The following is an 18,651-nucleotide window of genomic DNA, read 5'->3' as shown; positions in this document are numbered from 1 at the left end:
AGAGAGACTGCCCTGTCCCTACGTCCCTTAGAGAATGCTCCTCCCTGCCCACCTGCATCCCCAGTCTCTGCTGCACATCTACCGTGACATGCACCCAAAGGCTTTCTCATCATCTTGTGCCAGTGTCGCAGACATCTGTGCCACTAAAACTGTGTTGCCTAGGCCATAATAGTGACTTTATCTCTCTACACCATAGTATTGGCAGCCTTTGTGGGTATGATGAATAAAGTAATTTAATTGGTCTGTCTTATTTGTTTAATGAAACATTTCATGATTTTTGATCATGTTTGGCAGTAATCAAATATGTTAATCATAACTGTGTCACTAGCACAACAGTTAGCACACTCACCTTTGTATCTGGAAGTTTCTGGGTTCTATTTCCACTCCAGGTAATTGGACTGCTAACACATTTGGATGTGATGCTGCACTCTTATGTGTTGTTCTTCAAATGAGAAGTTAAATCAAGGTCCCATCTGCTTGGTGGTATGTTTTGTGGGATCTTTAACATCCTCATGAGCTGTCAGTAAGAGTAGGAGGAACCCAGATGCCCTGTTCAGGTTTCCAGTAGCAGTATAAATACTACCTCAGGTCTCCCCTGAAAAGAGGCCAGTAGCCTAGTGGGTCTAACCTAGTCAACAGACAATAACTAACTAAATAAAATTTGCTTCAGTTCCTTCATCCTTGTAGCCTTTATCAGCATGTAATCTGTGAGTCTGGCCTCACTATCAAGTCAGTCATTAATCATCCCGTCTGTTCTTGAGAGGGTGTACAGAACATCTACTCATTTACTGTGCACTGTGCCTGTAATTTCACATATTTAAGCTTTTAGTTGTACGCAGCTCTTGTGCAACAAGTAACTTAACCTGAAAGAGACAATAACCATCATTTTACCACTGAAAAGCATACAGGTTGATGAGCATGGTGTTTAAACGTATTTGCATTTCCTTGTTAGACTTTTTTGATTCTTCATGTGTGGAGTTTTAAACTATTCCATGAAAAAGCAGATAGGTCTGACTTGGGCTGACACCACAACGTAAAGGAGCCAGTTGCATTTTGATTGCCACTGATCTCTCCTTAGAAGGCTGCCATCTTCTGAATACTGTGTCCTGTTTCATTGGCAAATAGGATTGCGGACCTCTTAACTTGTGTTGAAGTGAAACCCATTCAGATTACCTGCCTTCTGACAGTTAATTTGTAAAGATAGAGTCATTGTTATATTATTGATACATTTGGAACTTTGACCATTCTGTACTTTATTTTCTTAGGAATCATCTAATCAACAGCAAGGGAATAAACACCAAGTTTCAGAAAGTCCTCCTGCAGATACTGATGATGGGGAAGAGCTGGTGTCAGAAGAGGAATCACAAGACTGTAAGGGTGACAAAAAAGAAGAAATCCAGAAAAAGAAAAAGGAAAGAAAAGAATCGCATTTTGAAAACCAAGACTTTGATACTGAAAAGATCGAACATAAAATACACAGTGTAGAAAATGGGGTTTCTGAAAGAGATACTGATAAAAACAGTGAAGGAGACAGACACTCTGCAAAAAAGAAGAAAAAACGAAAAAGGCAAGACAGCCAAAATCAAGAGGATTCGAAAGAAAGTATAGAAACTAGTGTGATAGGTAAGATGACAGAAGAAATGGCAGATGAAAGTATGAAAAACACTGAAACAGAGAAAAAGAAGAAGAAAAACAAAAAGAAGACACAGCTTGAAGATGAGATTGCAGACATTAGTTTTGAAGCACGGAGAGTAGAGGAAGATATTTCATCACATAAAAAGCATAGAAAACACAAAAATAAAAGACAAGAAGGTATGTGAACATACAAGTCCCTGCTGGGGAAGTAGCTATAGCCATTGATGTGTTTCAGTTGTCTGCAGTACTTGGGCAACATGAATGCTGTACATACTGTTTTCCAAGGTAATAGAAAGTTTTACTTGGAGAGCAATTAAGAGTGGGTTTTACTTCTGTGTTGAATGGCCTGGTTTAAAAATCTCAAGCACCTACATCTGCAGGAACAGCATTTCTTATGTATTCTGCTCCTGCTTTAAAGAGCATTGTCACCAGTGTACAGTTTGTCTCTTAATGTGTCCATATTACCATCTTGAAAAAGCAAGTATTACATTGCTCGTGAAGATATCAAATCCTGAAGCAGGGTGATCACTTACTGCACTTCTGTTGCATTGGTTACTTGCATAATGTATATAAATGCAGTTTGTATTAGAGGTTTAAATAAACCACTGGCAGACGGTGCCTGTCAAAGTCAATAAGCCTACTTTACTGACTACATCTTCTAGAGATGGACTTATCCCATTATTTCTATTAGCATCATTTTTCTAGTTTGACTCTACAGTATGGTTATATTGACACTGTCTCTAGTTTTGGGATTTTTTTTTTTATTTGAAAGAGTAAGTAACAGAACATTCTGAGGTTCACGATTTGAAGGACAGTTGCCAAATGATCACCAGATTTGGCTCTTCTAATGCAAGTTGAATAGTCATTGGCCATTCTGCTCATTCAGGCAGAGGATGACATAGCATCTTCCTTCTGCTAGCTCCTTGAAAGAGATGTTTTTGAGGAAACTGATCCCCGGCCCTCCATCCAGAGAGTGAACCATATATGCATCTTGTAGCTGACATTTCCTACTTTGGCTCATTGTTCACTTTTGCCATTACTTAGATTGGAACCGTTTTTCCCTCATTACTATTTGTCACACACATACTTGCCATGTGTGACTGTTCTGCATGTTTGGTAGTAGGGAGATTTCCTTTCATGCAACTTCCCACAGTCACGGTTTTTCTTTCTCTCTCTCTCTCTCTCTGGTAATATCACTGTTGCAGTCTCTCCAGAGTTTGACTTCATTGCCATTGGATTTGGAAAATCTGTTCTTTGTTTACTAGATGGTAACTTAGCATGTTGGGTTCATGCATTTTTTCTGACACATCTATGTAGTCACAGTAGTATTTCCACAGACAGATTTTTGAGCCCTGAGCTTGTAGAATCAATGAGCAGTCTTCATACAGTACCTCCCAACTGAAATTTGAAGACAAAAAAACCTCCTCCAAAGTTGAGAACCAGACTTATGCAGGTGCTTTTGTCTGATCTGCTATTCATCCTTCTGCTTTCTTAAATCATGGTACTGACTGGTCTCTATGAAGGAAATAACAAATTGTCTTGAACATCCACGTCCATCCCTAAGAAAGACATTAAAGTAAGTGCTTGAGGTTTGAGGCCAGCAGCAGATCCTAGCTTTGCTGTTATTGTTTTTGCTGATGTCTGACTGTAGTTTGTTTCTGGACTACATCACCTGAAGGTGCTTGTTGGTGAGTAGCTGCTGCACATGTTCATTTGACAACTGTCATTGCATTATCTTGATCATCTAGACTAATCTACCATAACTGTTGCTTGTAAAGGTTTCAGAGGTAGACCTTCAGTGGCTTCAGCATGTGTGGAACTCTATGGCTGGCTTTAACAATAGGGTCCTAAAGACGCAACCATATTACTCTCATCCTGCACAGATGTTCTTCGTGTTTCACTGTTGCAGTCATTACATTTGGGTAATCTGCTGCCAGTTTGCCCTCAGTGGGCCTGATTAACAAAGTCTTGGGTCCTGCGTCGGTTGCTGTCCCTTCATCCATGACGTCAGGTCGTCAGGGGTATAAAACATGCAGCCGACGCCATTACATCAGTCTTTCTTGCCGAGTGGTGCCCAAAGCAGAAGCAGTTCCCAAGTGCCGGTCGGCCGACTACTGAATTTTTCGTTTTCGAGTTTCAGAACCGAAGTCTTCAACTAAAAAGCTAAGTACCCCGTTGGGGAAACTTTTTTTCTTGCTCCTTACCGATGTCAGTAAAAGTTAATAATTGCATTACTTGTGGGAAACAAATACCTCATAAAGATTTTAATTTGTAATGTATTCCTTGCCTAGGCCCTGACCACAACGTACCTTGCTGTTGTTTTTGTGCTAAATTTAATCAACGCACTATCGAATGTCGGTACATTTTTGCTTCTAAATATTTTGGCTCACGCTTTAATTATCCAGAAATGTCGTCGGTTAGCAATCCGACTACCGGAATACCTAAAAAACGCAAAGAAAAAGAGACAGGTCGTTGAGGTCCAGAACTGCCGACGACGCTTTTCCTAAGCCGGTCACCAATTCGCCGGTACTCAGTGAGGCGCATTCGCAGCCCCTGATACCTGCTACTTCTGATTCGCAGGCCTCTACTGAGACCCATTCAGAATCCGGTATGCCGCGAGATGCTTCAATTATGGAACCCGCAGATGTCTTTACCTTAGATGGGTCTGGAGCCGCTGTGCAGGCACCGGCTTCTGAGGGTGTTTTCAGGCCTACAGATTTGTATATTAGACCGACACCATCTTCAAAACTAAGGCCAAAATCTAGACCTATGCTTAAAAAAAAATGCCTGGGCCACGTGCAGGCCCCTATGTCTAAAAAAAACAAATGATCAAAATGGCTGAAGATTTAATTACTCTGATCAGGGGTAGCCAACCCCCCCCCCTTTCTAAGAGGCCTAGGCAAGACATTGATTATGAATCTTCTGAACAGGATTCTATTTCTTCTGACTCTTCTAATGAACAGGAATTGTCTATACCTACTTAAGAGGACTCTGATGCAGAAGATTCCATTCCATTCCTTCTGCTTCTCCCCCTGAGGATTTTTCTTTTGGGGAAACTTTACATACCTTAAGGGAACATTTCCACTAGGAAAGTCAGGATTTCTCTGAATCTAAAAAGAGACTTGGGGATTTTCTTCTTCTTCCTCAGCATAGGCCTTTGGCTATACCTCCTGTTCTAGACATTGTTGATGACGTTTTTTCAGAATCTAGTATGGCTCCTGATTCTATGCCTCCGGCTCCTTGTAAGCCAGACAGATACTACAGGGTTCCTGACTCCCACAAATTCCTTTTCAAAAATCCTATTGCATATCCTGAAACCATTTCTCAGGGTCCCAAGGGCATTAAGGCATTTACTGCTAAAAATCTTACCCCTTCTGATAGAGATTGAAGGGTGCTGGGTAGATGGGGTAAGAAGATTTACACTTCTGCAACCTTGGCAATCAGGGCTTTAAACTGCCAATTTCATATGCTAAAATATCAACAGCACATCATGGGACTGCTTAAATGGAAAATTATGTTAATTTCTGACTGTGTGGAAAATAAAGATTTGCAGGATTGATTGCATTCAGCTGAACAAGTTGGAAAACATACTTTTCAATGTAGTTTTGATTCTTTGGAGGCCTCTTACAGGACTGCTGTAACTGGGTCTGTGCTAAGAAGGCATGCTTGGCTCAAAGAGCAAAATCTGCCTGATCATGTTAAAGCAAAATTGTTGGATGCTCCTTTACAACAGGACCGTCTCTTTGGTAATAAGGCTGAAGAAGTTTTAAAAAAGATGGAAGGTAAAGCTAAATCTATGCAAACTGTGAAAGATTTCTTACAAGTGCAACCTCCAGGGTTTAGTAGGCACTGGCCTACTAAGAACTGGTCCTTTCCAGTTCCTTTGAGAGCCACTCAAGTCAAACCCAGACATTCCAAAGGCTCCAGGTTTCAGTCACAAGGGACTTTTAGAACAAAGCAATGGGATGCCTCCTCCTCCAAATCTGGAAACAACAAGACATCTCCCTATGGTAAGCAGTCTCAATGACTTCCCTTTACACTTACCAAGCACTTACCTTTTAGCCGCCCCTTTGGGGGGAAAAACTGACTCTTCATGCAAGAAACTGACAGCTTATAACCCAGGACAAATGGATTTTAAATATAGTATCCCAGGGATACAGATTTCATTTCCACACATTGCCAACTCCAAACGGATGGCCAGACCTGCCCCCAAATCAGTGGGCAGAGGCCCAGAAACAAGTACTTTCCCTCATGAACATGGGGGCTATTCAAGCAGTACCAGAAGAGGAACAGGGTTTCTATTCAAGACTTTTCCTGGTACCCAGAAAAGACAAATCATGGTGTCCAATTCTGGACTTATCTACTCTAAACACCTTTCTGGACATTCCAAATTAAAAACCTCAGCTTTGGCCGGCTAACAACTTGCTATATTCAACTGGACGTATAAGAGAATTTAAGTACCTTTATCTGCTTTTTTTTCAAAAAAATACAGTATTTAAATTGATTTTAACTGTGTGGAAGGAATATTTAGCTGAACTGGAAGTTTTCACTCTGCTCTTCAGTGTGGAAGAAATATTAGCTGAACTGGTAGTTAGTCAGTGTTTGCTGAATTTTGTTATTTGCTAGTAATTACAGGTGTGGGGTAGTCACATTCTTTGATTTCCTGTCCTTGCCTATTTAAGTGGTACAGTGTGAAATATTTTCTGCTTAAAAACTCAGCTTTGGCCGGCTAACAACTTGCTATATTCAACTGGACGTATAAGAGAATTTAAGTACCTTTATCTGCTTTTTTCAAAAAATACAGTATTTAAATTGATTTTAACTGTGTGGAAGGAATATTTAGCTGAACTGGAAGTTTTCACTCTGCTCTTCAGTGTGGAAGAAATATTAGCTGAACTGGTAGTTAGTCAGTGTTTGCTGAATTTTGTTATTTGCTAGTAATTACAGGTGTCGGGGTAGTCACATTCTTTGATTTCCTGTCCTTGCCTATTTAAGTGGTACAGTGTGAAATATTTTCTGCTTAAAAACCTCTGCTTTGGCCGGCTAACAACTTGCTATATTCAACTGGACGTATAAGAGAATTTAAGTACCTTTATCTGCTTTTTTTTTCAAAAAAATACAGTAATTAAATTGATTTTAACTGTGTGGAAGGAATATTTAGCTGAACTGGAAGTTTTCACTCTGCTCTTCAGTGTGGAAGAAATATTAGCTGAACTGGTAGTTAGTCAGTGTTTGCTGAATTTTGTTATTTGCTAGTAATTACAGGTGTGGGGGTAGTCACATTCTTTGATTTCCTGTCCTTGCCTATTTAAGTGGTACAGTGTGAAATATTTTCTGCTTAAAAACTCAGCTTTGGCGGCTAACAACTTGCTATATTCAACTGGACGTATAAGAGAATTTAAGTACCTTTATCTGCTTTTTTTCAAAAAATACAGTATTTAAATTGATTTTAACTGTGTGGAAGGAATATTTAGCTGAACTGGAAGTTTTCACTCTGCTCTTCAGTGTGGAAGAAATATTAGCTGAACTGGTAGTTAGTCAGTGTTTGCTGAATTTTGTTATTTGCTAGTAATTACAGGTGTGGGGGTAGTCACATTCTTTGATTTCCTGTCCTTGCCTATTTAAGTGGTACAGTGTGAAATATTTTCTGCTTAAAAACCTCAGCTTTGGCCGGCTAACAACTTGCTATATTCAGCTGGACGTATAAGAATTAAGTACCTTTATCTGCTTTTTTTTCAAAAAATTACAGTATTTAAATTGATTTTAACTGTGTGGAAGGAATATTTAGCTGAACTGGAAGTTTTCACTCTGCTCTTCAGTTTGTCCCACCCACCCTCCCTGTTTTTGTTTTGGTGTTAATCTTAGTGGCCTTGCAGCTGCCCGCCCTCTTGTAAATTTGTGTTTGGATACTCCTTCTGGGCCCATCTCATTTGCTCACTCAACTGAGTGCAGTGAGATCATATTCTGATTTCAGGCACTCCTACTGTGTACAAAGAGAGCATCTGGGAAACAGAAAAAAAAAATTTAAGCTTGTTTCTTGCCTTTCCTGTTAAGTGGTATAGACTATTTGCAGGCTTTTGAGCCCCCAAGCCCTTCTGTGTTGGAGGGAAGCCTTCTAGCTTAGTTTTTTTTCCCTATAACTAGCCAGTTTTCTAGTTTCAGCACTCAAATCTGTTTCTTTGATCTCAGCACTTGTTCAGAAAAAAAAAAAAAATTTAATCTGCTTTTACTGTACTTGTGTTTCTACCTACTTTTTTTACTTTTGCATCATCTTAAAAGTACTCAATTGTATTTATTACTGCTTGGTGTAACTCATTCTAAGCCTTCTGGTTTAAACACTTGGGCTTCGGACCAGTTGTTTTGCACTGAGAGGGTTTGTGGTCTGCACTGTAGTGGCAGAACAGGTAGCTTACATCCTTCTAGGTTGGGAACTGCTGATTGAGGGCTCAGTGTCTGTTATTCTAAAAGTGTATTAATTCTGGTTTAAGCACTTAGGCTTTCAGGCCAGTTATTTTACATTAAGAGGGTTCGTGGTCTGCACTCTTGTGGGAGGAGAGGCTGGACTCTGCCCTTCTGAGCTGGGAATTTCTGATTGAAGGCTTATAGTGCATGCATATCTGAACTGCTTCTTACTGAAGTTGGTGCGCCTTGTTTGCTGTGGCATAGACTGGATTCGGGCCTGCTGGATCTAGCTTTGTTTGTGTAGCTTGAGCACTAATCCAGGCATTCTCTAAAGTATTCAATTGTATTTATTACTGCTTGGTAGTAACTTGATTAAAGTTTAGCTGTCATTCTTTTGGATTAATCACTTGGGCTTCAGACCAGTTGTTTTACATTAGGAAGGTTTGTGGCATGCACTGTGGTGGCAGGACAGGTAGCTTTCATCCTTCTAAGTTGGGAACTGCTGATTGAGAGCCCAGTGTCTGTTATTCTTAAAGTGTATTAGTTCTGGTTTAGGCACTTGGGCTTCAGGCCAGTTATTTTACATTAAGAAGGTTTGTGGTCTGCACTCTTGTGGGAGAAGAGGCTGGACTCTGCCCTTCTGAGCTGGGAATTTCTGGTAAAAGGTTTATAGTGCCTGAATATTTGAACTGTATCTTACTGAAATTGGTACACCTTGTTTGCTGTAGCATAGACTAGATCCAGGCCTGCTGAATATAGCTTTGTTTATATGCTTGTTGTTTGTTTGCTTGTTATTTCCCTGGGCGCTAATTCCACCTAATACGGCTTCTCAGCTTCTGTGGCTCACTAGTGATATCTGCATTGCTTACTGTACTTATTTCCTTGTTTCACTTGAAAGAAAGTTACTGTTTGTCGTTTTTGCATTTAAGTTACCTGTAACACATTGCACTTAAGTTACCTGGCACTTGCTCACTAAAGCAATTATATAAGTCAGCACTAAAATTAAAAGCACTACACCCTCACTCCCCACTGGCCCTGGTTTTCAATTATTAAGGAATTCCCAATATTATTCTAGCATGTCCAAAGGTCAGTTGTCAATCTCCTCTCCAGTCCAGCTGGTGAATCTGGGAATCTTGAGGCAATGTTACAACTGCCTCATGTACACAGACAACCCTCTCCTCCTCCCAACAAATTCCAACACATGTGAGAGATGCAACCATATAGCCAAACTGGAGGCTAAGCTCTCTCCACTCAGTACTGGCATAACCAGTCAGGAGGAGAAGGAAACCATACTCACTACAATTCCAGTCTCACATAGACCTACCACGACAGCAAACCAAACACATAATCACACAAAAACATACTCGGAGGCTCTAAATAAAGATCTGCCGAAGCAGCAGAGACCACCAAAGCAGACACCCAAGCAGCTGCTACCCCAAAACAAAACACGTGCAACACATATCTCACAAAGCCAGTGTGCCAAACAGTCACAGCCCTTAAGACTAAACAACACACCTGATACACTTGTAATAGGTGACTCTATCATCAGGCACACTGGCGTCCCGCTCACCAGGCTGAACAAGGAGAGGGTCACGGTGAGCAGCCTGTCGGGTGCTAGGATCCGCCACATAACACAAGCACTCAGGTCACTCCAAGGCAAGTACAAATATGACTCAGTCATTGTCCATGCTGGTGTGAATGACCTGAGACGTACCTCCCTGGACTACATGAAAAGAGACATAAAGGAGCTCTCTGAGCATGTAGCCCAGGCGGTATGACCCTGACCTTGAGTAGCATCTTACCCTCACCAAGAATGATGCCACAATATGAAGACAAGATGATCAATTTCAACAATTGGCTTAAGTACTGGTGTCATTCAAAGGGGATCCAATGCCTGTCAGCTTGGGATGATATGCTCGACAAGCCACGATGCTTCGCTAGGGACGGCTTGCACCTGTCACCCCTGGGCTTTGGATATTGGCAAATGCTCTTGCTACCCCCATAATGCCTTTTTAGGCAAGGCTCAAAAGACAAACCCACCTCCATAGGTATCACAAGGGATAAGAAACTAAGAGTAATGCTACTCAACGCCAGAAGTCTAAACCTCAAGATGCACGCACTTGAAACTCTCCTTAGCATGGAGAACATCGATATCTGTGCAGTAACAGAAACATGGTTCAGGGCTCCGAGAGCACCCCAGCACTACCAGGTTATACCTCATACCATGCTTTTCGCCCCAAAACTTGGACCGAACCACAAAAGGAGGGAGTATCGATATTCATCAAAGATACCCACACCTCCAGGTTGGTGGCAAAGCACGAAGCATCAGAGACTATCCATGTGCAACCAACAGTGGGTAAAACTGCCTTCCAGTTTATAGCCTGCTACAGACCACCCTCCCAAACCCAGGAACCCCACTCGGCCTTCCTGAGAACACTGGAAAATATGAAGCTCTCTCCAAACACCATTATATTGGGACTTCAACTACCCAAACATAGACTGGGAGCATTACTCTAGCTCCAACACCCTAGCCCAAAGGTTCCTAGAATTTATAAACTCAAATGCTATGGAACAACTTGTTACCACTCCCACAAGAGGGGAAAACATACTGGACCTGATCATCACCAACATGGGGACTCTATGCTCCAGACCAGAAGTGTATCCCTCACTGGTAAGATCAGACCATAAACTAATCTCACTGGATATTCACATCCCGACCCCACCCCTGCCCAGAAAACCACAGTGAAAAACTTCTCTAAAGCAAATTTTACACTCCTCAAAACTGAGGTGTAATCCTTCAAAGCCCCCGGGCCTGTGGAAAATACAGCCCAGACCGCAGAATTCTTTATAAACGCATTCTATGAACACCTTCAGGAATGCATGGATCATGCGATCCCAAATAAAACCAAGACCCAATCCTCCAAAGGCAGACGTCCTGTCTGGTGGACCCCAGCCATAAACAAACTATACAATAGAAGGAGGAAGCTACTAAATGATAAAGCAAAATCCCAAAAAGGGAAGGCATCACTGATCAGTATTAGCAAAAATCTACGGGCACACATAAAATTGTCCAAGGCCAGCTTCGAGAGAAAAATTGCACAGGACACTAACGATAATCACAAGGCTTTCTTTAGTTATGTTAGGAACCTGGGTGGTAATTCCCAGATATGCTCAGAATTAGTCCAAAATGACAAAAAATACACCGAACCCACATACATTTCCAACATCCTAGCTGACAGGTTCAGCGCAAACTTCTCCCCCCCCTCCCCACCAAAAGGGCAAATATCTATCCCAGCAGAGTGCTGCCTCCCTGACATCTCAGATGCTCAGGTAAGAGCCGCCCTCTCCAAAGCAAAAAACACAGCATCAATGGGACCAGATGGTGTCCCGGGCTGCGTCCTACATGAACTCAAAGAAGAGCTAAACCCAAACATAAAACTACTGTTCAATCTCAGCCTTACTACAGGATATGTGCCCAAAGAGTGGCGTACAGCAACAGTGGTCCCTCTCCATAAAGGTGGTGCCTCAACGGATCCTGGAAACTATCGCCCCATAAGCCTGACTAGCTTGGTCTGCAAAGCTATGGAAAGGATCATCATGGACCTCATAAATAAAGATATTGGGGACCTACAAACACTGGATCCTACCCAGTTCGGCTTTGTTAAGGGCAGATCCTGCCTCTTAAACCTGGTTGATTTCTTTGAAACAGTCACCAAGGCCATTGACGAGGGAAGGTGGTCCACACAGCCTACCTGGACCTGCAAAGCCTTCGATACAATACCCCACTCGGGCATTATAGATAAGCTCACCAGCTTAAATATAAACCCCTATGTCACTAGATGGATTGCAAACTGGCTCAAGGACAGAACCCACATGGTTAGAATTGCTGGAGCCATGTCAGACTCCAAACCAGTTACAAGTGGTGTCCCACAAGGCTCAGTCCTGGGACCTCTCTTGTTCGGTATATATTTCTCAGGTATAGGCCAACACGGAAGGACTGTGGCTGACCAAGTTCGCAGATGACTGCAAACTGGGTGCCATAATCGACTCTCCAGCCGACACAAGCATCCTCCAAAAGGGCCTCATAGAAACAGACAACTGGTGCCAGTGCCATGGCCTCAAGCTAAATGCCAAAAGTGTATAGTCATCCCTTTGGCAAAACAAAGTTCCCACAAATTACCACATAGGTGGAAATCCATTAAGTACAGAAGAAGTAATTAGGGACCTGGGGACCCAAGTTGATAGCAATCTCTCATTTGACAACCACGTGGCCAAAGTGGTTAGAAAAACATTTTATATAGCCCACCTAATCATGAAGGGATTCACATCTAGATCAGGGAGGTCTGTGCCTCTTTACTCACCCCTCATCAGGCCCATAATTGAGTACAATGCCCCTTTTGGGATGTACCTTACCAGACACCTGCAGCAACTGGAAAGACCCCAAAAGTACCTCACCAAGAGGATCAAAGGGCTCAAACAGATGCCATATGCTGCCCGGTTAAAGAAACTCCAGCTCTACTCAGTGGCATACCGCCTGTTCAGAGGCGATCTGTGCCTGGCGTATAAAGCCATGTCCAACCCGGAATTAATGGACATGCTGCACCTCAGAAAATCCAAATCCCATCGAGCTACGCACTCGAGAGACTTGAACCTCAGCACTGAAATAAATAGGACATGCTGGAGGGACAGATTCATAACCCAGAGGCTCCCTTCACTCTGGAATAAAATCCCAGTCCAGGTTAGGCAGAGTCCCTCATTGACTCTCTTCAAGAGGAATCTTGATGAGTGGATGGGAGATCGTAGGTTTACCCCGGGTATCACTTCTGTGTCACTGTTAGATAGAGGCACAGTATACTAACCTCGAAAAAGGGCATAGCAAAATAAATTTAAAATGGGTGGCGAAAGCCAAACACATTCTGGCTAGGCTTATAAATGCCCTAGGGCAGATAGCCTAGTATGAACCTATGAACCTATAAGATGCTGACTCTTCACCAGTTACTTCCTATGCTAGGCAAAGATGCCTGGTTGGCAACTCTAGATTTAAAAGAGGCTTACCTGCATATCCCAATCAGGGAATCTTGCAGAAGATACCTCCGCTTCAAAGCAGGCTACTTGCATTACCAGTTCTCTGCATTGCCCTTTGGCTTATCTACTGTGCCCAGGGACTTTACAAAGTGCCTGGCTCCAGTAATTGCATTTTGCAGGCAAAGAAATATTCAAATATATCCATACCTGGATGATTGCCTAATTCAGGCAGAAAACAAGGACACTCTTCTAAACCATCTGGCGTTTGTAAAAAGGTTTCTATCTTGTCTAGGGTACACTATAAATGAAAATAAATCACATCTGGTACCCTCTCAAAAAATTACATTCCTGGGTGCAATACAACTGCCCAGATAGCTTTCCTTACGTCAGAGAAACAAATTCATTTGGAGACTTACTTCAAACAGGTTCAAAGGTTCATAGGTAGATACTAGGCTATCTGCCCTAGGGCATTTATAAGCCTAGCCAGAGTGTATTTGGCTTCCGCCTCCCTATTAGATTAGCCTACTGTGCCTCTGTAAAGTAGGTCACAGAAGGTACCCTTTCAAGATTAGTTTACTGTGCCTCTGTCTAGCAGGGACACAGAGATCCCAGGGGTGAATTTGCGATTTCCTATCCACGCGTCCAGATTTCGCTTGAAGAGGGTCAGCGAGGGGCTATGTCTAACATGAATTGGGATTCTATTCCAGAGTGAGGGGAGCCTCTAGGAAATTAATCTGTCCCTCCAGCATGTCCTATTTATTTTTGTGCTGAGGTTTAGGTCCCTGGAGCGTGTAGCTCTAAGGGACTTGGATTTTTTGAGGTGGAGCATGTCCATTAATTCTGGGTTTGACATGGCTTTGTACGTCAGGCATAGATCGCCTCTGAGTAGGCGGTAAGCAACTGAGTAGAGCTGGAGTTTCTTGAGTCAAGCTGCATAGGACATCTGTTTGTAGCCCATGATCCTCTTGGTGAGGTACTTTTGGGGTCTCTCCAGTTGCTGCAGGTGTCTGGTAAGGTATATCCCAAAAGGGGCATTGTATTCAATTATGGGCCTGATGAGTGACGAGTAGAGGGGCACAATGACCTCTCTTGATCTAGATGCGAACCCTTTCGTGATAAGGTGGACTATATAGAAGGTCTTTCTAACCACTTTGGCAATGTGATTATCAAAGGAGAGATTACTATCTACGTTGGTCCCCAAATCTCTAATTACTTCTTCCGTACTTAATGGATTACCACCTATGTGGTAATTTGTGGGCACCTTGTTTTTCCCAAAGGGGATGACTATGCACTTTTTAGCATTTAGCTTGAGGCCGTAGCTCTGGCACCAAGCATCTGTCTCTGTGAGACCCTTTTGGAGGATGCTTGTGTCAGCTGGAGATTCGATTATGGCCCCCAGTTTGCAGTCATCTGCGAACTTTGTCAGCCATAATCCCCCTGTATTAGCCTGAACCTCAGAGAAGTATATACCGAACAAGAGAGGTCCCAGAATTGAGCCCTATGGGATGCCACTTGTAACTGGTTTTGATTCGGACATGGCATCTGCGATTCTGAGCATGTGGGTTCTATCTCTGAGCCAGTTTGCAACCCATCTTGTGATATAGGGGTTGATATTTAAGCTGGTAAGCTTATTTATGATGCCCGAGTGGGGTATTGTGTCGAAGGCTTTTGCGAGGTCCAGGTAGGCTGTGTGGACTACCTTGCCCTCATCTATGGCTTTGGTAACTGTTTCAAAGAAATCTACTAGGTTTAAGAGGCAAGATCTGCCCTTAACAAAGCCAAATTGGGTAGGGTCCAGTGTCTGGAGGCTCCCAATGTCTTTGTTTATGAGTTCCATGATAATACGCTCCATAGCTTTACAGACCAGACTAGTCAGGCTTATGGGGCGATAGTTTCCGGGGTCCGTTGTGGCACCACCTTTGTGGACTGGGACCACTGTAGCTGTACGCCATTCTTTGGGTACATATCCTGTAGTAAGGCTAAGTTTGAACAGTGACTTAATGTGAGGGTTCAGTTCTTCTTGGAGCTCGTGTAAGACACAGCCTGGGACACCATCCGGTCCCATAGATGCTGTGTTTTTTGCTTTGGAGAGGACAGCTTTCATCTGTGCATCTGTGATGTCAGGGAGGTTACATTCAGTTGGGATAGGCATTTGCTCCTTTGGGGGGGAAGGGGTTTGCGCTGAATCTGTTTGCCAGGATGTTGGCTATGTCTGTAGGTTCGGTATATTTTGTACCGTTATGCAACAATTCAGAGCATATCTGGGAGTTTCCGCCCATGTTCCTGACATAACTAAAGAAGGCCTTGTGATTATCTTTAGTGTCTAGGGCAATTTTTTTCCGAAACTGGCCTTTGATGATTTTATGAGGGATCAAAGTTTCTTGCTAATACTGATCAGAGATGCCTTCCCTTTTGGGATTTTGCTCTGTCATGTAGTAGCTTCCTCCTTCTGTTGTATAGTTTATTTATGGCCGGGGTCCACCAGACCGGTCTCCTGTTTTTGGAGGAGTGAGTCTTGGTTTTATTTGGGATAGCACAATCCATGCATTCCTGCAGGTGCTCATAGAATGCATTTGTAAAGGATTCTGTGGATTGGGCTGTATTATCCTCTGGCCCAGGGGCTTTGAAGGATTCCACCTCAGTCTTGAGAAGTGCAAAGCTGGCTTTTGAGAAATTCTTTACAGTGATTGCCTTGGCTGGGGGTGGGGACGGGATATGGATGTCCAGGGAAATTTGTTTATGGTCTGATCTTACCAGTGAGGGGTTTACCTCTGGTGTGGAACATAGAGTCCCCATGTTGGTGATGACCAGGTCCAATATGTTGTTCCCTCTTGTGGGAGTGGTGACCAGTTGTTCCATGGTGTTAGAGTTTATAAATTCAAGGAACCGTTGGGCGAGGGTGTTTGGGCTTGAGTAGTTTTCCCAGTCAATGTTTGGGTAGTTGAAGTCACCCAATAACATAGTGTTTGGAGAGACCTTCATATTTTCCAGTGTTCTCAGGAATGCCAAGTGGGATTCCTGTAATAGAGAGGGTGTTCTGTAGCAGGCTACAAACTGAAAGGCAGTTTTGCCTGCTGTTAGTTGCACATGGATGGTTTCTGATGCTTCGTACAGTGCCACTAACCTGGAGGTGTAGGTATCTTTGATGAATATAGATACTCCCCCTCCTTTTGTGCTTCAGTCCGAGTTTTGGGGCCGAAACGCATGGTATGAGTTATAACCTGGTAGTGCTGGGGTGCTCTCAGGAGCCTTGAACCAGGTTTCTGTTACTGCACAGACATCGATTTTCTCCATACCGAGGAGAGCCTCGAGTGCGTGCATCTTGAGGTTTAGACTTCTGGCATTGAGTAGCATTACCTTTAGTTTTTTTATCCTTGGGTTGTCTATGGAGGTGGGTTTGTCCTTTGAGCCTTGCCTAAAGAAGGCACTATGGGGGTGGCAAGAGCCTTGGCCAGTATACGAAAGCCTAAGGGTGACAGGTGCAAGCCGTCCCTAGCGAAGCAACATGGCTTGTCAAGCATGTCATCCCAGGCTGACAGACACTGGATCCCCTTTGAATGACACCAATACTTTAGCCAATTGTTGAAACTGATCATTTTGTCTTTATACTGTGGCATCATTCTTGGTGAGGGCAAGATGCTACTCAAGGTCAGGGTCATACCAGCCTGGACTTACATGGTCAGAGAGCTCCTCTTTGTCTCTTTTCATGTAGTCCAGGGAGGTACGTCTCAGGTCATTCACACCAGCATGGACAATGACGGAGTCATACTTGTACTTGCTTTGGAGTGACCTGAGTGCTTGCGTTATGTGGTGGATCCTGGCACCCGACAGGCAGCTTACAGTGACCTTCTCCTTGTTCAGTCTGGTGAGCGGGACGCCAGTGTGCCGGACAATAGAGTCCCCTATAACAAGTGTATTTGGTGTGTTGTTTGGCCTTAAGGGCTGTGACTGTGAGGCACACTGATTTTGTGAGATATGTGATTTGTGGGTATTGTTGAGGGGTGGCTGTTGCTTGGATATCTGCTTAGGAGGTCTTTGCTGTTTAGGCAGATTTTTATTTAGAGCCTCCGAGTATGTTTTTATGTGTTGGGTATGCAGATGCAATAGGTCTGTGTGAGACTGGATTTGTGGTGTGGGTGGTTACCTTTTCCTCCTGACTGACTGTGCCAGTCTTGGGTTGAGAGAGCTCTGCCTCCAGTTTGGCTGTGTAACTGCATCTCTCACATGTATTAGAGTTTGTTGGGAGGAGGAGAGGGTTGTCTGTGTACATAAGGCAATTGTAACATTGCCTCAAAATTCCCAGATTCACCAGCTGGACTGGACAGTAACCTTGAAACTGACCCTTGGACATACCAGATTAGTATAGGGAACTGTTTTTTTTACTGATCAGATTAGGGAAGGGAACTGATTTTTCACTTGATCAGGAAGGACCAGGTGGCCACAAAAACCCGGCTTTCTGCAAGGCAAATACTGCAAGCCTTGGGGTTCATGGCCTCCTGCATTCTTCTAATTCCATATGTAAGACTGCATATGAGGAAACTTCAGTGGTACTTAAAAGGTCTATGGAGTCAGCATTGTCACAGCCTGAAACAATGATTCCTGTCATACCTTGCTTGCAACTAGAGTTCCTTTGGTGGGCAGAGGCCTGCCACCAAAACAAGGGACTGCCATTCACACAACCCCCTGCCACCCAAACCCTAACTACAGACGCATCAGACAATGCTTGGGGGGCACATCTGGCAGGGAAGTGCATTCAGGGCAAATGGAGCCCAAATCAAATGCACCTTCATATCAATCAAAAAGAAATGCTAGCTGTACAGAATGCACTGACAGCCTTCAAGGACTACCTTCATCCAGGACAATTAATGATAAAGACAGACAACACCACGGTTATGTGGTACATTAACAAGCAGGGGGGTACACACTCCTACCCCCTTTGCAGACTAGCCATGGCATTGTGGAACACGGCCTTGATCTATCAAATACAACTATAAGCGCAATTCCTGCCAGGAAAGATGAATACTCTGGCAGACGAACTAAGCAGAAATCTCATGGACCCACATGAATGGTAACTGGTACTATGGATTTTCAACATGTTGACATGTAAATGGGGGAGTCCAGACATAGATCTTTTGAATCACCCCAGAACTTTCAGTTGGATAAATTCTGCACAAGAACTCATCACAAAAAAGCCAGGAAAGTGGATGCTATATCCTTCAGCTGGAAAAACCTATCAGTCTATGCCTTTCCCCCTCTACCTCTGCTCTAATAAGTTCTACTAAAAGTCAAACAGGACAAACCAAAAATGATTTTGATTGCTCCAGACTGGCCTCGCCAACACTGGTACCCACTCCTGCGCAATGTGTCACACCTTCCACCATGGCACCTGTCTCAAACACCTTACTTACTGTCTCAGCAGAACAACCAAATTCTGCACACTCAGCTCCAAACGTTAAATCTTGCGGTGTGGCTAATCACCTAAATTCACCCTTAGCATCTCTCAGCAAACCTGTGATGGATGTCATTTTGGAAAAAAGAAGGCCTAGTACTAGGAAATCTTATGATGACAAATGGAAAAGTTTCTGTGCC

At 43.2% G+C, this 18,651-nt stretch overlaps 1 protein-coding gene across 2 annotated transcripts in view; it reads left to right on the top strand.

The window, feature by feature from the left end:
* Nucleotides 1–18,651, top strand: part of LYAR (Ly1 antibody reactive) — a 458,582-nt gene that overhangs the window by 246,903 nt on the left and 193,028 nt on the right. For both annotated transcript variants that reach the window (XM_044062603.1, XM_044062604.1), the window contains exon 6: nt 1,266–1,812. In XM_044062603.1, the coding sequence (XP_043918538.1) occupies nt 1,266–1,812 (547 nt within the window). The remainder of the gene's footprint in view (nt 1–1,265; nt 1,813–18,651) is intronic.

This window comes from Protopterus annectens, chromosome 2.part1 (genome assembly GCF_019279795.1).
Source record: "Protopterus annectens isolate FY-2018-M chromosome 2.part1, PAN1.0, whole genome shotgun sequence".
In the NCBI taxonomy this organism is placed as follows: domain Eukaryota; kingdom Metazoa; phylum Chordata; order Ceratodontiformes; family Protopteridae; genus Protopterus; species Protopterus annectens.
The sequence above is the reverse complement of the archived record's forward strand: the minus strand, read 5'-3'. Positions and strand labels throughout refer to the sequence as shown.